At 41.8% G+C, this 26,073-nt stretch overlaps 1 protein-coding gene across 4 annotated transcripts in view; it reads right to left on the bottom strand.

Moving 5' to 3' along the window:
* The window catches only part of tsnare1 (T-SNARE Domain Containing 1), a 1,003,225-nt gene that overhangs the window by 467,873 nt on the left and 509,279 nt on the right, over positions 1–26,073 (bottom strand). For all 4 annotated transcript variants that reach the window (XM_059975426.1, XM_059975433.1, XM_059975441.1 and 1 more), the window contains 2 exons: positions 11,663–11,753; positions 751–825 (listed from right to left, as the gene is read on the bottom strand). In XM_059975426.1, coding sequence (XP_059831409.1) covers positions 751–825; positions 11,663–11,753 — 166 coding nt within the window. The remainder of the gene's footprint in view (positions 1–750; positions 826–11,662; positions 11,754–26,073) is intronic.

Here is a 26,073-nt window from a genome sequence, read left to right as displayed (position 1 = left end):
GATCTTTAGCTTTGTTATCTAATTCCGCCTTTAAAATGTCTCTGCTGTTTCCTTGTGTTCACAAGTTCTATATTCTAATTCCTGCCCAAATAAGTGGTTTCTCCTGAACATGCTTGCAGATTTATATTTATGGTCCTAATTTTGATATCCCCTGGAACTAATGACATCTTTTCCATAGTCTCAAAGAACTCCACATTCAGAATTAACTGTGCTGATTTGGATGACTTAAAATGTCAAAATTAGAAAGAGAAAATACGAGAAGGCTAAAAATCTGAAACAAAGACAGATTCACAAAGGCAATTTCATACTCTAACTACATTAATGAAATGCATATGTGATTCTTTAATCACCTCACTGTCTTTCTACACTTACTATTGCTATTTAGCTGTATTTTGAATCCTTTCAACTGGAATTACAGTCCAAAATTTGCCACTACAGAGGAATACACAGAAATATTCATTTCCTTTTATCTGGAAGCTGAAGGGATTAGAAGGATCATTTAGTCTAATGGCAGCATCCACAGAGCTGTTCATTTTTACTGTCTGGCTTACTGTTTTCACTGAATGAGAATGCTTGATGAAAGAAAACATGACAAACTGCATCAAAAAGAACGCAGCTTCATTGCAATGCAGAGCACAAGGTTAAACACCAAAGCCACAAATCAGCAAAGCTACAGGAAAAGTGGAGCAAGTGACAGGTCTTAAATGTTAATAAGCAATCAGAAGATATTATATGCATTTGAGTCTCTACCTTCTGCAAAGCTCCATAACGTTGAATGGAGTCCGACAGCTGGTTTTTCAGCCTGTCCAACTGCAGCCATTCCCTCTGCAAAAGAAAGAATGAGCTCTTTAAACATTTCCTCCAAATTTATTGCAACAAGCTATACAGTGAGACTTGCAAGTCTGTAACATGTCATTTTTGCTCATACGCCATTGGTGTGCAAGAGGTTTAAAGAGATATCCATCATCATCATGTGCCTGCTGTAAGACGTGGGTGACCATGGTCTTCCAACTGTCATGACTCTGATCAGGGGACTATACAGGTGCCACATCTTGCCCAAGGGTGACCTGCAGGCTAGCAAAGGGAAGAAGTAACCTTCACCTCCTTTGGTAGAGATGTACCTCTACCCTGCTACTCAAAAATAAATATTGCTATGTCAAAAATTCTGAAATAAATTAAAACAAAGCAGGAAATATTGGGAGCCAGTATCTTTCAGTAATGATGCAAAATGTTTAGGGCAGAGTGCTTAATTTCAGAGCTGTAGTGAATGCATTACCAAATAAGCTATTTGATGCTGACAGAATAATGGTAAATTTTAAGCAGAAAAACCTTCTAACCTTTTTCAGAAATTATAGGTCATTTATGGGATAATTATTTGCATTAAATGAACAGCAAACCAGCAAATGTGTTTATTGAATAGTAATTTCCAATCAACTGAAGAAACGTAAAATGGTACAGAGGCAAAGTTCATAGTGACAGGGATCAAAGTTCAGTCCTGACCTCTGGAACTGTGTGGACTTTGCATGTTCTTCTATAGTTGTACCTTGGAGAGCATTCTGACAGGCTGCATCATTGTCTGGTATGGAGGGGCTACTGCACAGGACTGAAAGAAGCTGATTGTAAATCTAGTCAGCTCCATCTTGGGTACTAGCCTACAAAATACCCAGGACATCTTCAGGGAGTGGCGTCCATTATCAAGGATTTCAACAGCACCCAGGGCATGCCCTTTTATCACCGCTACCATCAGGTAGGAGATACAGAAGCCTGAAGGCACACACTGATTCAGGAACAGCTTCTTCACCTCTGCCATCTGATTCCTAAATGGACATTGAATCCTTGGACACTAGTTCACTTTTTTTTATATACAGTATTTCTGTTTTTTGCACATTTTAAATCTATTCAATATCCGTATACTGCAATCGATTTACTTGTTTATATTTTTATTTTGTTTGTTTTTTTCTATTCTATATTATGTATTGCATTGAACTGCTGCTGCTAAGTTAACAAACTTCACGTCACATGCCGGTGATAAACCTGATTCTGATGCACTGGTTTCCTCCTGGTGCTTCGGTTTTCTCCCACATCCCAAATGTATGGGTTGAGAGACCTACAGTCTGTAGGTAACCGGTGGGAGAGAGTTGATAATTTTAAAATGGAAATAATGTAAGAGAAATGAAAACAGGTATGGTCAGTATGAACAACGGGGTCTGGAGGAACAGTTTGCGTCAGCACACACAAAATGCTAAAGGGACCCAGCAAGTCAGGTATTATCCATGGAGGGGAATAATCAGGCAATGTTTTGGGCCAAGACTCTTTATTGAGAGTGGAAAGGAAGGAGACAGAAGCCAGAATAAAGTGGTGTGGAGGAGAGTAAGGAGTGCAAGCTAAGGCAGGTGAGGGTAATGATGGGTGGGTAGGGGAGAGGGGATAAAGTAAGCTTCTGGGATAGGTGTAGGAGGCAAAGGACAGAAGACAAAGGAATCCAATAGGAGAGGACACTGGATGGTAGACACTGGAACATCACCTTCATGCTGTCCACCGCAAAAGTCAGGATCTCCCAATAAATACCTATTTCAATTCAACTTCCATTCTCATTCTGACATGACAGTCCAGGGCTGCATCTATTGCAACAATTCAGACACATGCATGACAGAATGTAACTTGCAGCTTACCCTGCCTAAAGGTCATCCAGGATGTGAGACATCACTGCTTCATTATCTGAGGACATGTGGATGGACTTGAATAATACAGATGAGCTGACTTTCAGAGTGGAAATCAGAATCAATGACATTGTTATGATCCCAGCCCCCTCCTTTGTGAGAATCGCAAGAGCACCCGTTGAAAGGGCGGGGTGTCAGTAGACCCAGTCGGAGAGAGAGAGAGAAACGTGCCAAATTGCAGGTCCCACCAGGGATACAGAATAAAGACAACAGCGACTATTGTCTCATGGAGACCACGTGAAAAGCCCTCGGGCAAGGTGGGCTGGTTGAGAGAGAGATTGCATCATCCCAACCTGATTGACACCTGCGACCCCGTGAGGAAGTTTAAAGGAGAGTCTCAGGGGGACAGTCCCCTCAGACGCACCAAGAAGACACGAGAGTGTTCCCGCAGCAGCGGGAAGCCATCCTGAAGGAAGCCACGTGCGTTAGATTCCGGGATTGGAATCTGTGGCTGGAATCACAGAAAACCGCTTTAACTAACATCGGGGAGAGGAAACCAACGCTCCCCCAATTTCACGGAAGATTCATCGAGACTCGGCAAGTTCTTTCTCTTCTCCCCCCAATCTCTCTCTCTCTCTCTCTCTCTCTCTCTCGGTCGCCCCACGTGAAACCCAGTGATTTTCAAAGGGCTGAGGCCTGCAGACTTTCAGAATGACTTTTATATTCCTAACGGACAATCTATTAACCCCTAGACACCAGCAGAGCTCACTTCTTAATGACGATTATCACTATACCCGGGCTTTAGATTGAATGTTGACGATGTGCACTATCTGAATGTATGTATTAACCCTACTTTTGTGTCCCTTTATAAATAAAAACGTTTGAAAATAGTGACACCAGACTTCAACAGACCTCTCTATCTTTGCTGGTAAGTTATCCAGTTACGGGTAACGTAACAATTGGGTTTCTCATCCGGGATTTGACACCAAATTGGGAGGCCAATGAATCGGGCTTGTAAATCAAAAACTTGAATCTGGTTACGCGGGTAGCCAGACGGGAAACCAGCAAAGATGGACGTGGGTGAATTTATGCTAGAGGCGGCCACCAAATCAGACTTGTTAAATTTGGCGAAGGGGTTGAACCTCACAGAAGTGAGGTCGTCCATGAAAAAGCGGGAGGTACGAAGGGCCATAACTCAGTATTATGTTGGGAAGAATGTGTTTGAAGATGAGGTATTGGAAGATATCCCTGACAAAGTACCATCAAGTGGGACGGTTCAGTTAGAGGTGGAGAAATTAAAGTTGGAACATGAAATTAAGTTAAAAGAGCTGGAAGTGGCTGAGAGAGAGAGAGAAAGAGAGGGAAAGGCAAAGACAGTATGAAATTCACCTAAAGAAGCTAGAAGCAGAAGAGAAAGAGAAGGAATGGGCCGAGAAAGAGAAGGAACGGGCCGAGAAAGAGAAGGAACGGGCTGAGAAAGAGAAACAGAGGCAACATGACTGGGAAATTGAGAAGATGAAGAACGAGCGAAGAGATCAAGGGTTAGACCAAACAGAGCTGTTTAATGTTAGTAGGGAGTTGAGATTGGTGCCCCCGTTCGAGGAGACAGATGTCGATAGTTATTTCCTGCTTTTTGAAAAGGTGGCAGTGAATCAGAAGTGGCCAAAAGAGCAGTGGGTGGCGTTGTTACAAAGTGTGTTAAAGGGGAAGGCCCAACGAGCATATGCGGCCTTGTCCCTGGAGGAAGGAGGAGTGGAGAATTATGATGAGGTAAAAAAGGTCATTCTCCGGTCTTACGAATTGGTACCTGAGGCCTATAGACAAAAGTTTAGAAATTTAAGGAAAGGGTGGAATCAAACGTATACCGAGCTAGCCCATGAGAAGAGGGTGCTCTTGGACTGTTGGTGCACCGCGGAAAGAGTGGGTGAGAATTATGGGTGTCTCAGGGAGTTATTTTTGATTGAGGAATTTAAAAGTTGTGTTCCGGAGGAGATCCGGGTGTATTTGAATGAGAAGCCAGATAAGTCCATTTCAGAATTTGCCAGGTTGGCGGACGAATATGCCCTAACCCACAAGAGAAAGACTCACTCGAATAAAGGTCCCCAGAGAGACCGTGGGAACGATTGAGAAAGTCCGACGAGTGAGGCAGAGGTCCCACCGGGAGCTAGCGGTAAGGTTGAGGGGGAAAGGCAAGACGGCCAGAGGGTTCCGGGTTTGACCTGTTTTAATTGTGGAAAGGAGGGGCACATTGCATCTCGATGCTTTGCTCCGAGGAAGGAGATAGGAAGAGGGAAAGCCGCAATCCCTATCGGGTGTGCCATGGTAATCAGCAAATCGACCAGAGAGCCGAGGGTAGACAGAGTACGAGAAGGCTCTGAGAGTTGTCTGTCACACGGAACCATGTCTGTGACGGAGGGAGACACACCAGTTCCTGTACAAATCTGGAGGGATACGGGCTCTGAATTATCCCTGGTTAGCCGTAAGGTACTAGAATTTGGTCGGGAAACGGGCATGGTAAAGGTGGAAGGAATAAATAAACGGATAGAAATGGTGCCCTTGTATAAGATCTTTCTGGATTGTGAGCTGGTGTATGGATCAGTTGAAATAGGGGTGCCCTCAGAATTCCCGAGAGCTGACGTGGACATCCTGCTGGGGAACGACTTAGCAGGGGGTAAGGTTTGGTCAGCCATGCTGCCGACCTGGCGACCGGAGAGTGTGGTGGCCCCGTCCCTAGCGCCCAAGGACCATCTCGCCGGCGCGGTCACTCGCAGCATGTCGAGAGAAACAGCTGTAAACGAGAGCAGTTTAAATCTGGCCAGTTTTGATTTGGCCGAGACGTCTTTGCTGACCTTGTGCCACGAGGGTTCCGAGGGTGGTAAGACGAAGAGTAGTAAAGTGAAAGAGGGTAAGGGAGAGGAGATAGATCTGCCTTTAGCAAAGAGAAAGGTCCTAAAGGTAGGAAATAAAGATGAGAAACAGATAAAGCTGTTAAAAGGTCCAGAGTTGGACATGGATGATCTGTCTGGTTTGGCAGAATTGTTTGAAGAACTTGAGAGTTCTAAAGGTGTTCCCGATAATGAGAGGAGGGCAGTCCTAGATGGAAAGGATACCCTTGCCTCGAAGGAGTCTGCTGTAAGGGCCGAGGAGGTTGTTTCAGCTCGCAGGGTTGTGCCTTCCCGCTGCCCAGAGAGTAACTGGGAGGATCGGGAGAAGTTAGAATTTGAAAAAGGTACGGGTGTTGAAAGCCTGGAAGAGGCCAATGTCCCGTTTGAGTGTGTCCGAGATGGGGATGCCCGAGGTGCTGAACCTAGTAACGGAGCTCAGAAGAAGTCTGAGGTATCTGATTCAGTGGAACGGGGCGGCCGTCCTTGTGGGTCAGATGGACTTGGTTCAGTGGGAAAAGGGTTAACCTTGGTAACCAGGAGAAGTGTGAGTTCCCCGGTGTTTGTACTCGAAGGTGGGTTCAAAGTTAACGCAGAATTTAAGAATGGGGGTGGTGAGGATTGTTAGCGAAGGAAACGAAAAGTCTGTAGTTTCCAAATCGAAGGAAGAAATCTTAAACCTGGCAGATCGCTCACAGAGTGAGCCGGGGAATAGCGGGGCCCCCCACTCTATTGTTATGCCAGGATGGGGTGTGAAAAGGCTGCCTTGGACAGGCTACTTGAGCGAAGAGTTCGAATCAAACACCAATAGCCTGAAGGGGACTGATAAAAGGGCCAGCCACCTGGGTAAAATCGAAGAATTGGGTGAAAAGGGTCTAAGTTTGGGGCATGGCGTTGCAAAAATAACCCCGATGAACGAGGCTGGCGGGAGTTCACCACGAAAAATTACTCAAGTTCCCCACGGGGGGGCTTGCCGAAAAAGAGGTGACGGTTAATGGAGATGCCATTGTTAGACAGCCAGGCAGGTTGAACAGGTTTGCGCCAAAGCCTGTGAATAATAAAGACAACCCTTTGGAGACCTGCCGGTTAAGTTAAACGACTGAAACGATTAGTATTCGCGTAAACTTTTGTAAATGCACCTACGCTAAGCTCACACCTCCTTAGTTTTGTTGCTTAGGAAAAAAAATAAATAGGTGGTTATTGAATTGAAGTCTGATGTACAGTTCGCAATGTTAAGGTATTAAAGAAAGGGACACTGTAATCGTTAACTATTTAGATACTGACTTGAATGTATAACGGTAGTATTTTGTGAAAAGAAAAACTTGTGTACTGTGTTAGATTCAAAACTCCTGTAAGACTGTGGACCACTCCGTTTTATCCGCTGGTAAAAAAGTTTTTCTAGAGGGGAGGTGTTATGATCCCAGCCCGCTCCTTTGTGAGAATCACAAGAGCACCCGTCGAAAGCACCAGTCGGAGAGAGAGAGAGAAACGTGCCAAATTGCAGGTCCCACCAGGGATACAGAATAACAACAGCGACTATTGTCTCATGGAGACCACGAGAAAAGCCCTTGGGCAAGGTGGGCTGGTTGAGAGAGAGATTGCATCATCACAACCTGATTGACACCTGCGACCCCGTGAGGAAGTTTAAAGGAGAGTCTCAGGGGGACAGCCCCCTCAGACGCACCAAGAAGACACGAGAGAGTGTTCTCGCAGCAGCGGGGAGCCATTCTGAAGGAAGCCACTTGCGTTAGATTCTGGGATTGGAATCTGTGGCTGGAATCACAGAAAACCTCTTTAACTAACATCGGGGAGAGGAAACCAACGCTCCCCCGATTTCACGGAAGATTCATCAAGACTCGGCAAGTTCTTTCTCTTCTACCCCAATCTCTCTCTCTCTCTCGGTCGCCCCACGCAAAACCCAGCAATTTTCAAAGGGCTGAGGCCTGCAGACTTTCAGAGTGACTTTTATATTCCCAACGGACAATCTATTAACCCCTAGACACCAGCAGAGCTCACTTCTTAATGATGATTATCACTATACCCGGGCTTTAGATTGAATGTTGACGATGTGCACTATCTGAATGTATGTATTAACCCTACTTTTGTGTCCCTTTATAAATAAAAACGTTTGAAAATAGTGACACCAGACTTCAACAGACCTCTCTATCTTTGCTGGTAAGATATCCAGTTATGGGATACGTAACAATATCAAGATAGCATTTGTTCAAATATGGCATCAAGCGATTCTGTTAAACTGGAGTCAATGGGAATTAATGGGAAAACACTCCGCTGGTTGGAATCATAGCTAGCACAAAGGAAGATTGCTGTACTGGTTGGAGATCAATCAACTCAGTCACAGGACGTCTCTGCAGGAATTCATTTGGTAGTGCCCTAAGCTCTTCTCCAATGAACTGCAAGATCAAAACTAGGGATCTTCAATGGTATTGGCATTAGTTTATTATTGGTATTGGCTTAGTGTTGTCAAGATTCAGTGATAAAAGAGCAAGAGTTTTAGCACTGACTGCCTGCCTTTTGATCGCTGCTGGAGAAGGAGGAGGTGAGCAGCCTATCGATGAGTGGCTGACTGTGGCAGATGGGTGGGCCTCTCTGCCTCGTCTGGTGTTCCTCTCGTTCAATGAATGTCAGTAGTATCGCAGGATGGTATCGTGGTTCTACGCTTATGGATTATAAACTTTTTCAAACTTATGATTTATATATTCTGTGACATTTTATCACCCGTTCGTTTTCCTTTTTGTTGTGCAAACAGAGGATGTTTGGGGATTGATGTTCTTTTTAGTGTTCCATTAGTTTTCGTGTGGTGGAAGGGTTGTTCTTTTTGGGGATTGATCGATGTTCCTTTTCTGTTTTGTGTGAGGGTGGAGGCTTTGGGGGGAGTTGATGATCAGGGATCAGGGTGCCATTCTTTTTTGTATGGGGGTATTTCTTTCTGAATATCTTTCATGTTGTTTCATGTCTATTTGGAGAAATTCAAATTTCAGACTTGTATATAGATACATGCTTTGATAATAAATGAACCTTTGAATCTTATATTGCTCACTGCTTATACAGATTAAATTGTTACGGAATGCATTGAGCTACGATAAGGTAAAACAATAACAATACGGAATAAATTGTAAAAGTCATACAAGAGTGTGGTGTAAGTAAACAATGAAGTAAATTATCATAACGATGTAGATGATGAGGGCAAGAGACCATATTACAAGTCTAATAACAGCATGACAGAAGCTGTCCTTCAGACTGGTGGGTCACTGTGTTAGGCTTTTATATCTTCTATCCAATGGGGAGAAGAGAAAACATGGGCGGGGTCTTTGATTATGCTGGCTGCTTTACTGAAGCAAGTGAGAAGCATAGACAGAGGCACAATCTTCAGGACTTATATAATGAAGCAATCCGCATTCCAATGCAGCAAAATCTCGACAGTACCTTGGCCCAGGCTGATAAGTGACAAGTAATATTAATGCTACATAAGTACCAAGCAATGATGATATCCCATAAGAGAAAATCTTTCTCTCACCCACTAGCAGTATTTTCACATCATCTCACAATATTAATATCCCAGGTGCTAACAGTCAGAAAGGCTTGTAGGAAGTGTGTTGAAATACTCTTGACTCGTCGAGGTGAGTGTAGTTTCAACAACACTTAAGAAGCTGGGCACTATACAGAACACTTCCTTCTCTCAAATCTTCTGTTTCTGCCACATCTGCTCTTAGGATGAGACTTTCCATTATAAATGAAAGGAGATGTCCTCCTTTTTCAAAGAAAGGAGCTTCCCTTCCTCCACCATCAACGCTGCCCTCAACTGCCCTCAAAAGTGCAAAGGGACTTGGAAGTCTTTGTTAACTTGCTGGTTAAGGAAGGCAAGTGCAATGTTAGCATTCATTTTGAGAGGACTGGACTATAAGAGCAAGGGTGTGATGCTGAGGCTTTATGAAGCATGGTGGATTTCACTGAAACCTATCGAATATTGAGTAGCCGAGATAGAGTGGATGTGGAGAGGATGTTTCCTAGGACTGTAAGACACAGTCTCAGCATAGAGGGATGTCCATTTAGAACAGAGCTAAGAAGGAATTTCTTTACCCAGAGGGTGGTGAATCTGTGAAATTAATTGCCACGAATGGCTGTGAATGTCAAGTTATTGAATATATTTGATGCAAAGGTTGATAGATTCTTGATAAGTCAGCACATCAAAGGTTATGGGGAGAAGGCAGGAAAATTATATTGAGAGGGATAATAAATCAGCCATGATGGAATGGTGGAATGAACTCAATGGGCCAAATTGCCTAATTTTGCTCTAGTGTTTTATGGTCTTATTGTCCAAGTAATTAGGTGGAATACATTTGTTCTACTTTTGTGAATTTGATAAAATCGTGTAATTTTTCAAATTGTTTGGAGCATGTCAGTATTGCAGCTGTATTGAAACAGCTCATCTAAAGTGGAGCATAATCCTGAGATGTAGGTGGGGACTTTGTCTCTTTGTAATCACATTGGTAGATGTCACCAATTTTGCCAGGTTCCATTTTAATCAATCAACCCCTAGCCAGAAAATCACTTGTCTTGGTCTTCCCTTAGTCAATTTATTACCTGAGATATTCCCTAAGAATATTTTTCATTCTAATTCTCATCTCTGTGCTCCCACTTGGCAATATCATCAGAAAACAAGATTGCTAATGGCATCGACCTTTACATCACTGTCACTTCTGTGCAGGATATGCCTTTTATACGTAGCATCAGGGGGGACTTAGTTGATAGTAATACTTTTTCATTACAACTACTGGATTAGATGCAGATGAAGACACCTAGAAAAATCTCTGCGCCCTGATTTTGCATGGTGTTGCAAACACGAATCAAAGATTGAAACAACAGAGAAGTGAATGTATTCAGTGCAGTAACCAACCAAAATACCCACACACACACACACACACACACACACACACACACAAATAACAAGATAATTGTGAAGGCTCACTTAACAAAGATTCAACCAAATACAGGACAGCCAGTGAATGTGGACAGGTTTACTGGGTGAGGAAGGGAGGAATGGGGATATGGGCTGTATGTTAAATTGTCAGTGCCCTGGACATGGCCCCAGGTGAAATACATACCACTACAAAGAGGCACACAGTTCATCATTGACTTGGGAGCTGAGATGCTATAGAATTGGGGATCTTGGCCTGAAACCAGATATATGTGGTGGTAGCAGCCATGGTAGTTTAATAGCAGTGATAGCAGCCATTATTTGGATCAGGATAGAAATCACAACAATGTTCTAGTTTAAATATGCTGTGGCATGATAAATGGAAAATAATGTATTTAAGTTTGGCACTCAGGCAATCACCATTGATCACACGATGACAGCAGGATTTTATCAACGTGGATATTTTTATGATATAGGGCTCTTAGGTGATAAGTGCTGTGGCAAACTGCAGAATCTACAATTTATAGCATTTTTCACTTGCTCTACATTTCCTGACCCTTTATAACTTTGATAATGATGTACCTATTAGTGCATCCTCACTTTGGCAAGAGGTGCCAGCAGCCTCAGATCCAAGCAATGCTCAGATTTCACTTTTCTTAAATTGGATTCCAATATTCTCAAATCTATTTCACAGACTATGTTCAGCAACTATTTATACTGAAGGGGAGGGACCATCTTACATTGACCACATGTCATGTTTTCCTCTTATGGTGATAATCTTGTCAATCTCAGCCCACAATTCTCTGTACTATTCCATGAACGTGATAGATCAGTTCATTCAGAGGCAGAACAGATGTGGTAGTTTAGGCAGAATTGTCTATTAAAATAGAGGGGGGAAACTGCTCAAAACCTCTGGTGCATCAGTCTCAAAAAAGTGGGATTTACATATTAAATGGAATTTCATTATTGATGGATTAATAAAACTTGAATTTAAAATCGATTAATAATTCAGGATGCAAAAGTGCAATGACTACATTAGTTAAAAATGGATAACAGCCAAGGCAAGAAGTAATTATATTTTATATGCAAATCTTGCCAGTTTTAATTTTCTGGCAATTACATTTTGGTTTCAGGATTCATTTGCATAATATCTGAAGTTATTGTAACATTTCAGCTGCACTTACCCTGGACGATCCGCGTACTATTTCCGAGAGCTGCTTAATATACTTTGTCGATGAACTGATGGTTTTATTCGTCTCCTGCTGAGTTGTATGCCTTTGGCAAGACAGAAAGGAGGAGGAAACAATAAATAAAATAAACAGTATGTTTGAAATAAAACAGATGAAATAACTGTGGAAAGAACAACAATTAGGATGTAATCATCAAGGAGATTTAAATAGAAATATTTCTAAGTTATTGGAAAATTTCAATGTGTTCTCCCCAATTTATGATGTAAAGATGATATTTAAGCTATTTGAATGTTTTAGCTGTGATAATTCAAGTCAGACTTTTTAAATGACTCTGGCTTTGTATTTTTCTATGCCAGAAAACAGTGCAGAAAATTTGGTCCTAGATCAGTAAAATATTTTTGAAAGATGGAAGTAATAAAACCTTAACTATCTGCCTTTTTGGATTCTATCCCACAGTGAATATTCACCCATTAATCCATCCATTGATCAACACCTCCACTCATTAACCCATCCCACCACCCCCACTACATGTGCATTACCTAGAGTCAGTTGGTACATACAATCAGTCTGTGTATATAACAGTTACATAAACTTTACGCTTACTGTGCTTTTTATCAGATTCAGGTTTAATATCACTGGCATATGTCATGAAGGTTGTTAACTTTTCAGTAGCAGTACAATGCAATAAATGATAAATGTAGAAAATAAGCCAAATTCCAGTAAATACATGTACGTATAGTAAAAAGTTAAATTAAAATAAGCAGTGCAACAACAGAAATAAAAAAATAGTGAGTTAGTGTCTGTGGGTTCAATATCCTTTTAGAAATTGGATAGCAGAGGGTAAGAAGCTCTTTCTGAATCTCTGAGTGTGTACCTTCAGGATTCTTACCTCCTTCCTGATAGTAACAATGAGAAGAGGGCATGGCCTGGGTGGTGGGGGTTCTTAATGTTCAACGCTACCTTTCTGAGACCACACCTTGAAGATGTCCTGGACACTACGGAGGCTAGAGACCCATGATGGAGCTGATTAATTTTACAACTCTCTAAGCAACACACACAAAATGCTGGAGGGACTCCATAGGCCAGGCAGCATCAATGGGAAAGAGTAAACAGTCTTTCGGGCCGAGACCCTTCATCAGGACTCGTATATAAAATGGAACAATGGTAACTGATGAGTTACAAATTAGCACTGAAACCAGAAAATAACAGCAGACTTGAGAGGCTGAAAGGCCTAATCTTCTTTCCATGTGGCAGGAACACTGGACAGGGGTGCATTGGGTATAAATAACAGGCAGGCTCTAGAGAACGACCACAAGAGGAGGTGCCAGTCAGCAAGGACCAAATCTGGTTGAAAGCACATTTGAAGATAAATAAAGCATCAGCCACCATGAAATGGCGGAGCAGACTTGATGGGCCAAATGGCCTAATTCTGTTCCTATATCTTGTGGTCTTATTTGTTTGGGTGTATTATTAAGCACCTTAGATGAATGTACAGTATGCCCCTCCATAAACACTCAAATGTAAACTCTCATGCTTAATCCTTACTGAGAATCTAAAACAACAGAAGGAAATCCAGTATGAATGCTCACTTACAAAACTAATTTACTGTAGTGGCACAGATCTCTTTGACCAATAGTACTGGAACATGAAGACTGATGATTGTACAGCAACAGAGGTTTGTTTGCTATCTTCACTTTTTTAAGATGGCGCCAGTGATACATAGTGATGTTTTGGAGGCAGCTCATAAAACTTCCAGATATACTCCTTCTGAGCTATTGTCATTGCAATCTGCAACCTATAATTTCCCTTTAAAGTACCATTGAAACAACTTACTTCTTTAAATGGGTTTGTATGGGTTTCTTGCTTTGTGGCTACCTATGAGCAAGCAAATCTCAAGGTTGTATAATTTATACATGCTTTGATAAAAATTGAATCTTGAATCTTGAAATCATGGCTAGGGACTTCAATCAGGCTTTTGAAGAAAGCTCCGCTGAATTATCAGCAACATAACACCTGTAGCACCAGGGCTCCCAACACACTCAACCACTGTTATACTACCATAAGGAATACCTACCATTCCATCCCTGAACTGCACTTTAGAAAATCTGATCATCTGGCTTTCCTCTTCCTACCTGCATACATGCAAAGGCTAAAAAGCAAGACTGCCGAGATAAGGACTACAATGAGGTGGCTGTGGGAGGCAGAGAAGCAGCTATGGGAATGCTTCGAGTTGGTGGACTGGGCCATGTTCAAGGATTCATCAGAGGATCTGAACTAATACACCATGGTGGTCACAGAATTCATAAAAGCAGTCATGGACGATGGTGTCTCGACAAAACTATTCAGATTCCTCTCCAACCAGAAGCCCTGGATGAACCAAGAGATTTGCAATCTACTGAGGGTCAAATCTGGTGACCAAGAAAATACAAAAGGTCCAGGTACAACCTCTAAAAAGCCATCTCATATGTGAAGGGGCAATTCTGGACCAAACTTAAATCACTGAACTTTGCCCGACAGCTGTGTCAGGGCTTAAATGCTATCACCTCCTACAAATAAAAACAAGAGGCATATCTAACAAGCAGGTTTCACTCCCAGATGAGCTCAGTGTCTTTTTCGCTCACTTTTTCCAACAAAACATGGAGGCATCTACACAAACTCCCACATTCCTTGACAACCCCGTGAGACCGCAGTGAGAGCATCCTTCAGGAGGGTGAACCCATGGAAAGCATCTGGCCCACAAAGGGTACCTGGCCAAGTATTGAAGAACTGTGTTAGTCAACTGGCTGCAGTGTTCACTGATAAATCTTTAACTTCTCAAATCAGCAGGGCTTCAATTATACCAGAGCACAAGAAGAATGTAACCTGCCTCAACGACTATCATCCAGTAGCTGTGCATCTACTGTGCTGTAGTTGGTGATGAAACATATCAACTGCTGCATGAGGAGCAAATTGGATCCACTCCAATTTTCCTACCATCACAAGTCAACAGCAGATGCCATCTCATTGGCTTTTCACTCAACCCTAAGATATTTGGACAGGGAAGATGCAAACATCAGGGTGCTCTTCATTGACTACAGCTCTGCATTCAACATTATTATCCCCTCAAAACTAATCAATAAGCTACAACAACTGGGCCTCAATATCTCCTTGCACAATTGGATCTTCGATTTCCTGGCTTGCAGACCCCAGTCAGTTCAGATTGGCGACATCTCTTCCTCAGCCACAATTAGCACAGGTGCAGGACAAGGCTGTGTGCTTCGCCTCCTGTTCCACTCGTGCTGTACTTATGACTGTGAGGCCAAGTACAGCTGCAATGCCATATTTAAGTTTCCCGATGAAAGCACTATTGTTGGCCGTATGAAAGGTGGTGATGAATCAGCATATATGAGCGATATTGGCAGTATGGTACAAAAATAGTAAGCTCCCACTCTATCTCAGCAAAAATAAAGAGCTGATTACTGACTACCAAAGGAGGAAACTGAGAGTCTCATTAGGACCGCAGAGGTGGAGAGGATCAGCAACTTTAAATTGCTTGGCGTTATCATTTCAGAGGATTAGTCCTGGGTCCAGCACGTGACTGCCATTAAAAGGAAGGCATGATAGTGTCTCTACTTTCTTAGAAGTTTGAGAAGATTTGGCACGTCATCTGAATGTTTGACAGACTGCACAGTGGAGAGTATAATGTCTGACTGCACCATGGTCTGGTATGGAAAGACCTATAGAATGGTGAAAGGCCTTGATAGAGTGGATGTGGGGAGGATGTTTCCTAGGGTGAGAGAGTCTAAGACCAGAGGACACAGTATCAGAATAGAGGGATGTCGTTTTAGAACAGAGATGAGGAATTTCTTTAGAATCAGAGAATGGTGAATCTGTGGAATTTTCTGCTGCAGGCAGCTGTGGAGGTCAAGTTTTTATTTATGTTTTAAGGCAGAGGTTGATAGATTCTTGATTGGTCAGGGCATGAAGGGATATGGGAGCAAGGCAGGAGATTGGGGCTGAGAGGAAAATGGATTAGCTATGATGAAATGGCAGAGCAGACTTGATGGGCCAAATGGCCTATATCTGCTCCTATGTCTTATGGCCGCATGGTGTTATGGACTAATGCCCTTGAACAGAAAATCCTATACAAGTTAGGTCTCTATTCATTGGAGCGTAGAAGGTTCAGGGGGTGGATTTGATCGAGGTATTTAAAATTTTGAGAGGGATAGATAGAGTTGACGTGAATAGGCTGTTTCCATTGAGAGTAGGGGAGATTCAAACAAGAGGACATGATTTGAGAGTTAGGGGGCAGAAGTTTAAGGGAAACACAAGGGGGTATTTCTTTACTCAGAGAGTGATAGCTGTGTGGAATGAGCTTCCTGTAGAAGAAGTAGAGGCCAGTTCAGTTGTGTCATTTAAGGTAAAATTGGATAGGTATATGGACAGGAAAGGAGTGGAGGGTTATGGGCTGAGTGCGGGTAGGTGGGACTAGGTGAGATTAAGAGTTCAGCACGGACTAAGAGGATCGAGATGGCCTGTTTCCGTGCTGTGATTGTTATATGGCTATATGGTTACTATGTAGTTAGATATGGCCCAGTCCATCACGGGTAAAGCCCTCTCCATCTACAAGGAACACTGTTGCAGGAGAACATCCATCTTCAAAGATCCCCATCATCTCTTCTTGCTGCTGCCATCAGAAAGGAGGTGCAGGAGCGTCAGCTCCCACACAATCAAGAAAAGGAACATTGATTTTCCCACAACCATGATGCTCTTGAACCAGTGGGGATAAATCCATTCAACCTTATTCACCACACTCAGAACTGATTCCATAATCTATGGACTCATTTTCAAGGATTCTACATCAGATTCTTGACATTTACTGCTTATTATTTATTATTATCATTATTATTATTTTATTTTGTTCCTTTTTTTATATTAGCACCTGTTTATTGTCTCCTTTGCATATTGGCTGGTTTGCCTGTCTTTATTGTGTGCTGTTTTTCATTGATTCTATTGTGTTTCTTTGTGTTTACTATGATGACTATATGAAGATGATTCCCGGGGTTAATATATGGTGCCATATACGTACTTTGATAATAAATTTACTCTGAACTTTACCCTTCACCACTGCAGTTGGAGTGAGGGGATTTGCAGGTAATACTGATCAGTGATATTGTGGCTTTAAATTTTTCTATTTCTTTGCCTCAGTGTATAGTTGAACAGTGGCTTTAATGAGACAGGACAGGTTAGTACGTCTCCAACATAACAGCTGAATATCACTGTAATACCACAAAGTGCCTACAGAATAATAGGAGTCAGACGTTCTTATTCATGTAACATTCAGTACCTTTCATAACCAGATATTTGTCCAGTTACATTCTGCAAAATCTAATCAGTGCTGCATTAGCTATAGTAGGTGAAAGGGCCATATATACATTATACACAGTAACAAAATACAGTGCTTCTAATCTCTAGTGTTGCTCGAGGCTAAGCAATTTTGTGTTCATGTCCTCCCTTTCTGCAGTCACAGTTTAACTTTAAATGACCTACTTACATCTACATTATCCATGCCCCTCAGCAACTTAAAGATCTAGATCACGTCCCTCTCAATCTTACTTGTTCCAATGAGAACATATTAAATTCAAACAGACTATCTTCACAATTCAGTGTTTCAGGTCCAGAAATAATCTTTCTCACTTCTTCTCTGATCTGTTGCCAATTGTTCAATGTAATTCTGAAAGCAAGATGTTCACAATTAAACACAGTACTTCAAATCTGGTCATACCAACTGAGTCATATACTTAAAACACAAGAGATTCTGCAGATGCTGGATATCTTGAGTAAAACGCACAAGATGTTGGAAGAATTCGGGCCACAATTATGGAGGGGAGTGAACTGTCAACAGTTCAGGCCGAGACCCATGAATCCTGATGAAGAGGGTCCGTCAAAACATCAACATTTCATTTCCCTTCACAGATGCTGATTTACATGCCGAGTTCCTCCAGCATCTTGTGTGTGTTGCATATACTCAAACGGCTTATGTCCAAGCACTCATTCCAATACTTGATTCACTAGGCAGAAAGGTGTGTTATATCAATCAGATAGTTTCATGAAAACACAAAATGCTGGCAGAACTCAGCAGGCCAGACAGCATCCATGGGAGGAGGTAGTGACGACGTTTCGGGCCGAAACCCTTCATCAGGAGACAGTTTCATGGATTGTCAAAAAGCTTTGTTGAATTATTTCTCTTTATCAATGCAGGGAAAGGATTTTCACTTTTAAATTCTTCATTACAAATAGAAATTTTTATTTCTTTGATTTCCATCTACCTATGATCCATGCTAGATAGAATTCAACGTTGGTTATTTGTATTAAATGAGGTCAGGAGTTCTGATAGCCTTCATCCATACTCTTTATATTTGATTTACCAGTGATACCAAACTGAAGGCAATAGCACCATATGCTCAGTCACTTAACACTGACTTGTGTTGAAGTTCTGCTGAAGTTTCCGAGGAGACAAAAGGCTATTTCTGCACTTGAAGGGTGACACTGTGGTGCTACAAGTAGTGTTGCTGCCTCACAGTTCCAGCGAGCTGAGCTCGATTCTGCCTCAGGCATTGCACATATGGGGTTTCATACTCACCTTGTGTGGGTTTGCCGTACATGCTTCCTGTTTTCCCCACACCCCAGGGAGGTATTGAGCAGAGGTTAATTGCTCACAGCATTAACTGTCACATAGATGGCCTGTGGATGAATTAGGAATCAGTGGGGTTATAAATGGGAATCCGTAAGAGAAAAGGGAACATTAGTGGGGGGTAGGGGTGAGCATGATGGGCTGCCCTGAGAACTCACATAGACTCAATGAAGAGAAGGTTTTTATCTATGTCATAAATAAATATAGAAAGATGGAAGTACTAAATTGTGAATTTAGGCTGCTTGATGAGAATTTGTCCTGAGAAAAAGTAAAAATGAGGGGGATGTTTAAACTGTTTAAAGGCGTGGACAGATTTTACACAAGTATTCTCAAATCATATAAAAAAATGGAAAGGCCAGGATACGGCTGAAGAGTTTGTCAAGTCTGTGTCATATTCAGATTTGGAAACTGTGTCATATACATCCCAATACAGGTTATACACATGGCCAATCTAACTTCGAATTTGATACACTCAATCCAGTCCGTATGATGTGGTCTCATCGACAAACAGGAACCAAATATGGATTAAGGGACCATTTGTAGAGTGTTTACAATTGCACTGCTAGGATGCACTTAGTTGATTTTTAACATTAGATGCAGTTGAATTTTCACAGGTCACAATAGAATGTTCCAGCTTTACTTGAACTTACTGCAATGGGTAAGGAATGGGTGCCTCGATGGTAATTGTTAAAATTTTATGTCAAAGATCCCATTCTTGGAACTGGGAAAGAGAGAAAGAAGTTCACAAAGTTGCAAGGAGGACAGAGGAAACTGTGCCTGAGTGACCATGAGGATAAGCTAAAAATAAGGTTACCTGGTCATTGAATAAATGGGGAAATTCTGTTCTATCCACCTTGTTTTACTGACTCTATTTTATTTGTCTGACTATGCCATCTTTCACCCCCATGCTTCCAATGCATCTTCTCTTCTGTTCCCTTTCATTTTGGTTTCTCCTCAGTCACAGCTGGCAACATTCTCAAACATGTCTGATCCATTTCTTGCACTCTTCAGTCAGACAGAGAGGGTTTGTCTTGTCCTTCCACCCCCTCACTCCACATTCACCTATCATACTGTCATTTGTCTTATAATGTCATCATTTGGTGTCAAGTTAGGAAAATGGGAAGTACAACGAGATCTAGGTGTTCTTGTACATCAGTCAATGAAAGCAAGCATGCAGGTACAGCAGGCAGTGAAGAAAGCTAATGGCTTGTTGGCCTTCATAACAAGGGGAGTTGAGTATAGGAGCAAAGAGGTCCTTCTGCAGTTGTACAGGGTCCCAGTGAGACCCTGGTGAGACCCCACCTGGAGTATTGTGTTCAGTTTTGGTCTCCAAATTTGAGGAAGAACATTCTTGCTATTGAGGGAGTGCAGCGTAGGTTCACAAGGTTAATTCCCGGGATAGCGGGACTGTCATATGTTGAAAGATTGGAGCGACTGGGCTTGTATGTACTGGAATTTAGAAGGATGTGAGGGAAATTGATTGAAACATATAAGATTATTAAGGGACTGGACACGCTAGAGGCAGGAAACATGTTCCTGATGTTGGGGGAGTCCAGAACCAGAGGCCACAGTTTAAGAATAAGGGGTAGGCCGTTTAGAACGGAGTTCAGGAAAAACTTTTTCACCCAGAGAGTTGTGGATCTATGGAATGCTCTGCTTCAGAAGGCAGTGAAGGCCAATTCTCTGAATGCTTTCAAGAAAGAGTTAGATAGAGCTCTTAAAGATAGCAGAATCAAGGGATATGGGGAAAAGGCAGGAATGGGGTACTGATTGTGGATGATCAGCCATCATCACATTGAATAGCGGTGCTGGCTTGAAGGGCTGAATGGCTTACTCTTGCCCTATTGTCTATTGTCTATTTGACTCATCCTCCCTTCTCAACTCTTTCAGTATTCCAACATCACCAGTATTTTGAAGCTACCTGGTACAGAAAATGATCTCCACCAACTCCTCTATCATTGTAGTTCCACATGCAGTCACAGGATATGAAATGTCAGGGTCTTTACTCCCTTCCAACTGCCCAGGGTTTCAAACAAGTCTTCAAGAGGAAACAGCGATTCACTTTCACATTTGATTCTATTGTCTCTTGCTGTTCACAGATCTTGCTGAACCCATTGATTAGCACACAGAAAATGCTCGAGGAACTCAGCAAGTGAAGTTGTATCTAAGGAGGATAATAAACAATCAGTGTTTCAGGTTGAGACCCTGACTTACTGAGTTCCTCCAGCAATTTTTTGTGCGTTGCTGAAGATTTTCAGCATCCTCAGATTCTGTTGTGTTTATAACCCATTGATTATTTCCAACATCATCTGTTTTTAAATCAGATTTCCAGCGCCTCAGTATTTTGCTTCTAGATGTTACCATATCCGCTCTTTCTTTTCAGCTACAGAGTACAATAGCAGTGAGCAAGGCAATCATACAAAATAGAAGTGCCTGCATTAACTTTGTATTGAAGCTTGATATAAAAACATTTATGATAATAGATTCCAGTCCATAAATAAGGTAACTATAATAGTCAATGCCAATCTATCTCTTTCACATAGAACAATGCATTAGGCATAATATCTTTCAGGCACCACATCAGACTAAACAAGTTATTTTCTTGGTCAGGGATAACTGTGCTCTACCTGGTCCACACAGCCAGTGCTTACATCATAATTAATTGCTCATTCTCCTTCATTGAACAGGCATAGATCCCTCCTTCATGCAACATTTCTTTTATTGTGACAGCATTACCAACTGGTTGATCACCACAATTCTACAAAGCAAATCATGTGAAATATAATATTGTCCTTTCTTAAGTTGCCTTTTCAAACAAAAGTACCCAGGATAGAATCGTAGGGACATTGAAACAGGTCTGGAACCCACTATGTCCATTCTAACCATCAAACACTCAACAACATTCACCAGCACTTCAGTCGGAGTTCTCTGTGCCTTAGCACTTGAAGTATTCCTTCAGATATCTCTAAAACTGGTGAGAGTAGATACCCCCAGCATCAATTCGGGGAGTAAATTCTAAATGCCAACCACCCTCAGGGTAAAAAAAAACTTCTTTATATCACCTCTAAACTTCTTATTCCTCACCTCTTATTCTTTGGCTATAAGTACTTATCCTGAGCATAAATGTACTACTATGAACTTTATTTACAGTCATAGAGCAACAAAGCATGGAAAGAGGCGATTCAAGCCCAAATGGTTAATGCCAACCCCAGGATCATCCCTGCTGGTCCCAGTTGGTCATGTTCAGTCCATAACATTCCAAGCCCCTCCCTTCCAGACACCTATCCAAATGCCTCTTAAGTGTTGCAGTTATACCCATCTTAAGCACTTCCTCTGGCAGGAAGTCACTACCTTCTATGCAAAGGAGTTACCTTTGCAGTCTCACCCCTCTTTGGTGGCAGGGTCTCCATAGAGATTGTGCAAGTTGCAGAGAATGATGCGTTGGATGTTGAGGCTCATGGGATGGTGGTTAAGGTCAAGAGATACCATATCCTTGTTAAGGCGGCGGAAAGTTAGAGTGAGGGCAGATGCCCAGGAAATAGAGTTGTAGGAGAGGGCAGCATCAATGGTAGAGGAAAAGAAACCTCATTCTTTGAAGGAGGAGGGCATCTCTGATGTTCTGAAAGGAAAGTCTCATTCTGAAAAGAGATGCAGCAGAGAATGGGAATGGCATTTTTACAACTAACAATGTGGGATAACTAACAATTCAAGAAAGCTGTGAAAATTGGTAGGTTTATTAATGATATTCCAAGTGAGCTTAACACCTTTTATATACACTTCGAAAGGGAGAATAAAACTATACCTTTACAAATCTCTGCAGCATCTGGTGACACAGTTACTTCTGTCTCGGAGACCGAAGTCAAAATGTATTTCAAGATGTTGAACCCTTGGAAGGCTTCATGCCCTGACTGTGTACCTGGAAGGGCATTAAAAACTTCTGCCATCAACTGACAGGAAAGTTCAAGAACATGCTACAGAGTTTCCCACCTGCTTCAAAAGGGCAATAATCATACCACTGCCCAAGATGAACAGGGTGAGTTGCCTCAATGACTTGGAGAGTGGTTTGGGAGGTTGGCCATATCCAGAATCAACATTTGCCTAAGTAAGGACCTGAACCTTCTGCAATTTACCTATCAATCCAATAGGTTTACAGCAGATGCAATCTTACTGGCTCTCCACTCGGCCTTGGTTCACCTGGAAAATAGCAATAGCTACATTAGGCTGCTGTTTATTGATTACAGCTCAGCATTCAACACAATCAGATCTTCAGTGCTAATCAACAAGCTCTAACACCTGGGCCTCTTTACCTCTCTCTGCTTCTAGATCCTTGACTTCCTTAAAGGGAGACCACAGTCTGTGCAGATCAGAAATTACACTTCCTCCCCACTGACGATCAACAATGGCGCACCTAAAGGATGTGTGCTTAGCCCACTGCTCTATTCTCTCTACACCAACAACTGTGTGGCTAAGCACAGCTCAAACCCCATCTATAAGTTTGCTGTTGTTACAATTATTGTTGGCAGAACTACCGATGGTGATGAGGAAGAGTTCAGGAACAAGACAGATCAATGGTTGAGTGGTGTCGTAACAACAACTTTCCAATCAACATCAGTAAGACTAAGGAATAGATTGTGAATTTCAGGAAAGTGAAATCGAGGGAACACACACCAGTTCTCATCGATGGATCAGCAGTGGAAAGAGTGAGCAGTTTGAAATTCTTAGATGTCAACTTCTCTGAAGATCTTTTGTGGGCCCAACATATTGGTGCAATTACAAATAAGTCACAACAGTGACTATATTTCATTTGGAGTTTGAGGAGACTTTGTATGCCATCACAGACTCTCACAAATTTCTATAGATGTACTGTGAAAAGTATTCTAACTGGCTGCATCACCATCTGGAATGGAGGGCCCACTGCACAGGAATGGAAATAGCTGCAGTAAGTTGTAAACACAGCCAGCTCCATCATGGGCACTAGCCTCCCCAGCACTGAGGGCACCTTCAAAAGGCGATGCCTCAAAAAGGCAGCATCCATTATTAAGAAATCCCATCACATAGGACATTGCTTCTTCTCATTGTTACCATCTTAGAGGAGGTACAATGGCACTATTGGAGCAGTCAGCAGCAGAAGCAGATCTCAGTAATACTCAAAACAGAATATGAGATGCACATCTAAAAAAAGGCTGATATTCCTTTTCTTACATGGGGCACCAGGCCGACTACAGGATACAGCTAGAATGAGTGAATACATTACAGACTAGGTTTCAAGCCTGAGACATATCTGGTCTACGTGTATCATTGAATTAACTAGCTGGGTAATTACTGTAAATTTTATCTCATGTCAAGTCTCTGTTATCTGTTCATCTTAAATACAAACAGATTAATTATTGAATACTACAGAGAGGCAAACAGGCATTATGACATTATTATTACTACATACATTATGATGCTTGAGTAAAATTGATAGGATTCAAACAAAACTAAGCAAAGATATTAAATTGAGCAAAGAAGCAGCATTTACGTTTTCAAACTGAAGTGTAGAACTTAAAGAAAGTTCAAAGTTTAAAGGAAATTTATTATCAAAGTATATATATGTCACCATATACAACCACAAGGTTCATTTTCTGCAGGCATACTCAGTAAACCCAAGAAACAAGAGTCAATGAAAGGCCACACCCAACCAGATAAACAACAAATGTACAAAAGGCCACAACAATGCAAATACAAGAGAAAGAAGGAGAAGTAATAATAAATAAATAAACAATAAATATCAAGATGATGAGTCCTTAAAAGTGAGTCCATAGATTGTGGGGACAGTTCTGTGCAGAAGCAGGTGAAGTTGAGTGAAGTTATTCCCTCGTGTTCAAGAACCTGATGGTTGAAGGGTAATAACTATTTCTGAAATTTGTGATCTGGGTCCTGAGGCTCCTGTACCTTCTTCGCGATGGCAGCTGTGAGAAGCAAGCGATGTGAGGGTGGTGGAATCCTTGCTAATGGATGCTGCTTTCAGTGACAGCACTTTGTGTAGATGTGCTCAGTGGTGGGGAGGGCCTTCCTTTGATGGACAAGGCCCTATCTACTACTTTTTGTGGGACATTCCATACAAAAGCTTGGTTTTTCCATCCCAGGCTGTGATCCAACCAGTCGATGTACCCTCCACGAACCATCTATAGAAGTTTGTCAAAGTTTTAGATGTCATACTGAATCTTCGCAAACTCCGAAGGAAGTACAGTCATTGCCATACTTCCTTTGTAATTGCACTTACACGCTGGGCCCCAGATAGATCTTCTGAAAAATAACACCAAGGAATTTAAAATTGCTGACCCTCTTCACCTCTGATCCTCCAAAGAGGACAGACTCATTAAGCTGCTGCTGAAGTCCTTAGCCTTGCTGACATTGAGTGAGAGGTTGTTGCTGTGGCATCATTCAGCCAGGTTTTCAATATCTCTACTGTATGCTGATTTGTCAACACCTTTGATTCAGCCAACAATCAGCAAACTTAAATATGGCATCGGAGCTGTGGTTAGTTTCACAGTCATAATTATAAAGCGAGTAGAGCAGAGGACTAAGCGCACAGCCTTGAGGTGCACCTGTGCTGATGGAGATTGTAGAGGAGATGTTGTTGCCAATCTGAACTGACTGGGGCCTGCAAGCCAGGAAATCGAGGATCCAGCTGTGCAAGGAGTTATTGAGAACAAGGTTTTGAAGCTTAATGGTTAACTTTGTGACGATGATAATATTGAATGCATCGCTGTAATTGATAAACAGCATCATAATGTATTCATCTTTGTTGTCCAGCTGTTTCAGGGTTGAGTGAAGAACCAACAAAATGGCAACTACTGGGGAGCTGTTAGGCCAGCAGGAAAACTACAGAGCATCCAAGTCACTTCAGTGTAATAACTCCAGTAAGTTTTTAACCACAGATTTAGTTATTGAGCTCTAGGTACCATTGATTTTGTCCTTGAAGAATTTTTAATTTAAAATCTCTCTCAGCTAGTTCTCACAGATTAGGTTGCTGATCCACAGCAGGCACATGATTCCAAGTTCCCACGCAACAAGCAGGGTAGCCAGCTTCAATGGGAACATAAGGCCACAGCTTTATATGCTATCCTTGGCTCATTGTGAGTGGGGCACCGTCTGAAAGCACATCCTTGAAAAATCGGGAAAAATTGCATTTAACGATTACAGCAGCAAAATTAACACCATAAGGCAGAAAAAATTAAAAAAACATGCATTTTTCAGAATCATGTTTGTATTCATTGTCTTAAATGATGTGACATCTGTTGTTTTGCGGAAGCAGGATAGTGCAAAGATAAAAAATTACATACAAATTACAAAATAATATATTGTGCAAAAATAAAGGGAATAATGAGGTCGTGTTCAGAGATTCAGGGGCCATCTTTTATAGCAATATTAAAAACCTCGGATCCTAAGCATTTTATACTGTTTTGAAGTGTACTCCAGCTAAGGAAAATACAAAGCAGCCATTAGGCAGATTAAAAATAACATTTTTTTCCTTAACGATGCTTACTGAGGGATAAATAACTGACAAAATATCAGAAATAAGAGACCTGTATTCATAGGAAAAGTTCTACAGGACTTTTTATATCCACTTAAAAGCACAGATAGACATTATTTTAATGCCTTCTGTACATTATGGTATCTCAGAACTATGTGGTATCCTCTTGTTTTTTATCGATGTGTGTGCTTAGATTTTTGAGTTTCAGAATGG

The sequence above is a fragment of the Hypanus sabinus genome, chromosome 1, assembly GCF_030144855.1.
Source record: "Hypanus sabinus isolate sHypSab1 chromosome 1, sHypSab1.hap1, whole genome shotgun sequence".
NCBI classification, from domain to species: Eukaryota; Metazoa; Chordata; class Chondrichthyes; order Myliobatiformes; family Dasyatidae; genus Hypanus; species Hypanus sabinus.
The sequence above is the reverse complement of the archived record's forward strand: the minus strand, read 5'-3'. Positions and strand labels throughout refer to the sequence as shown.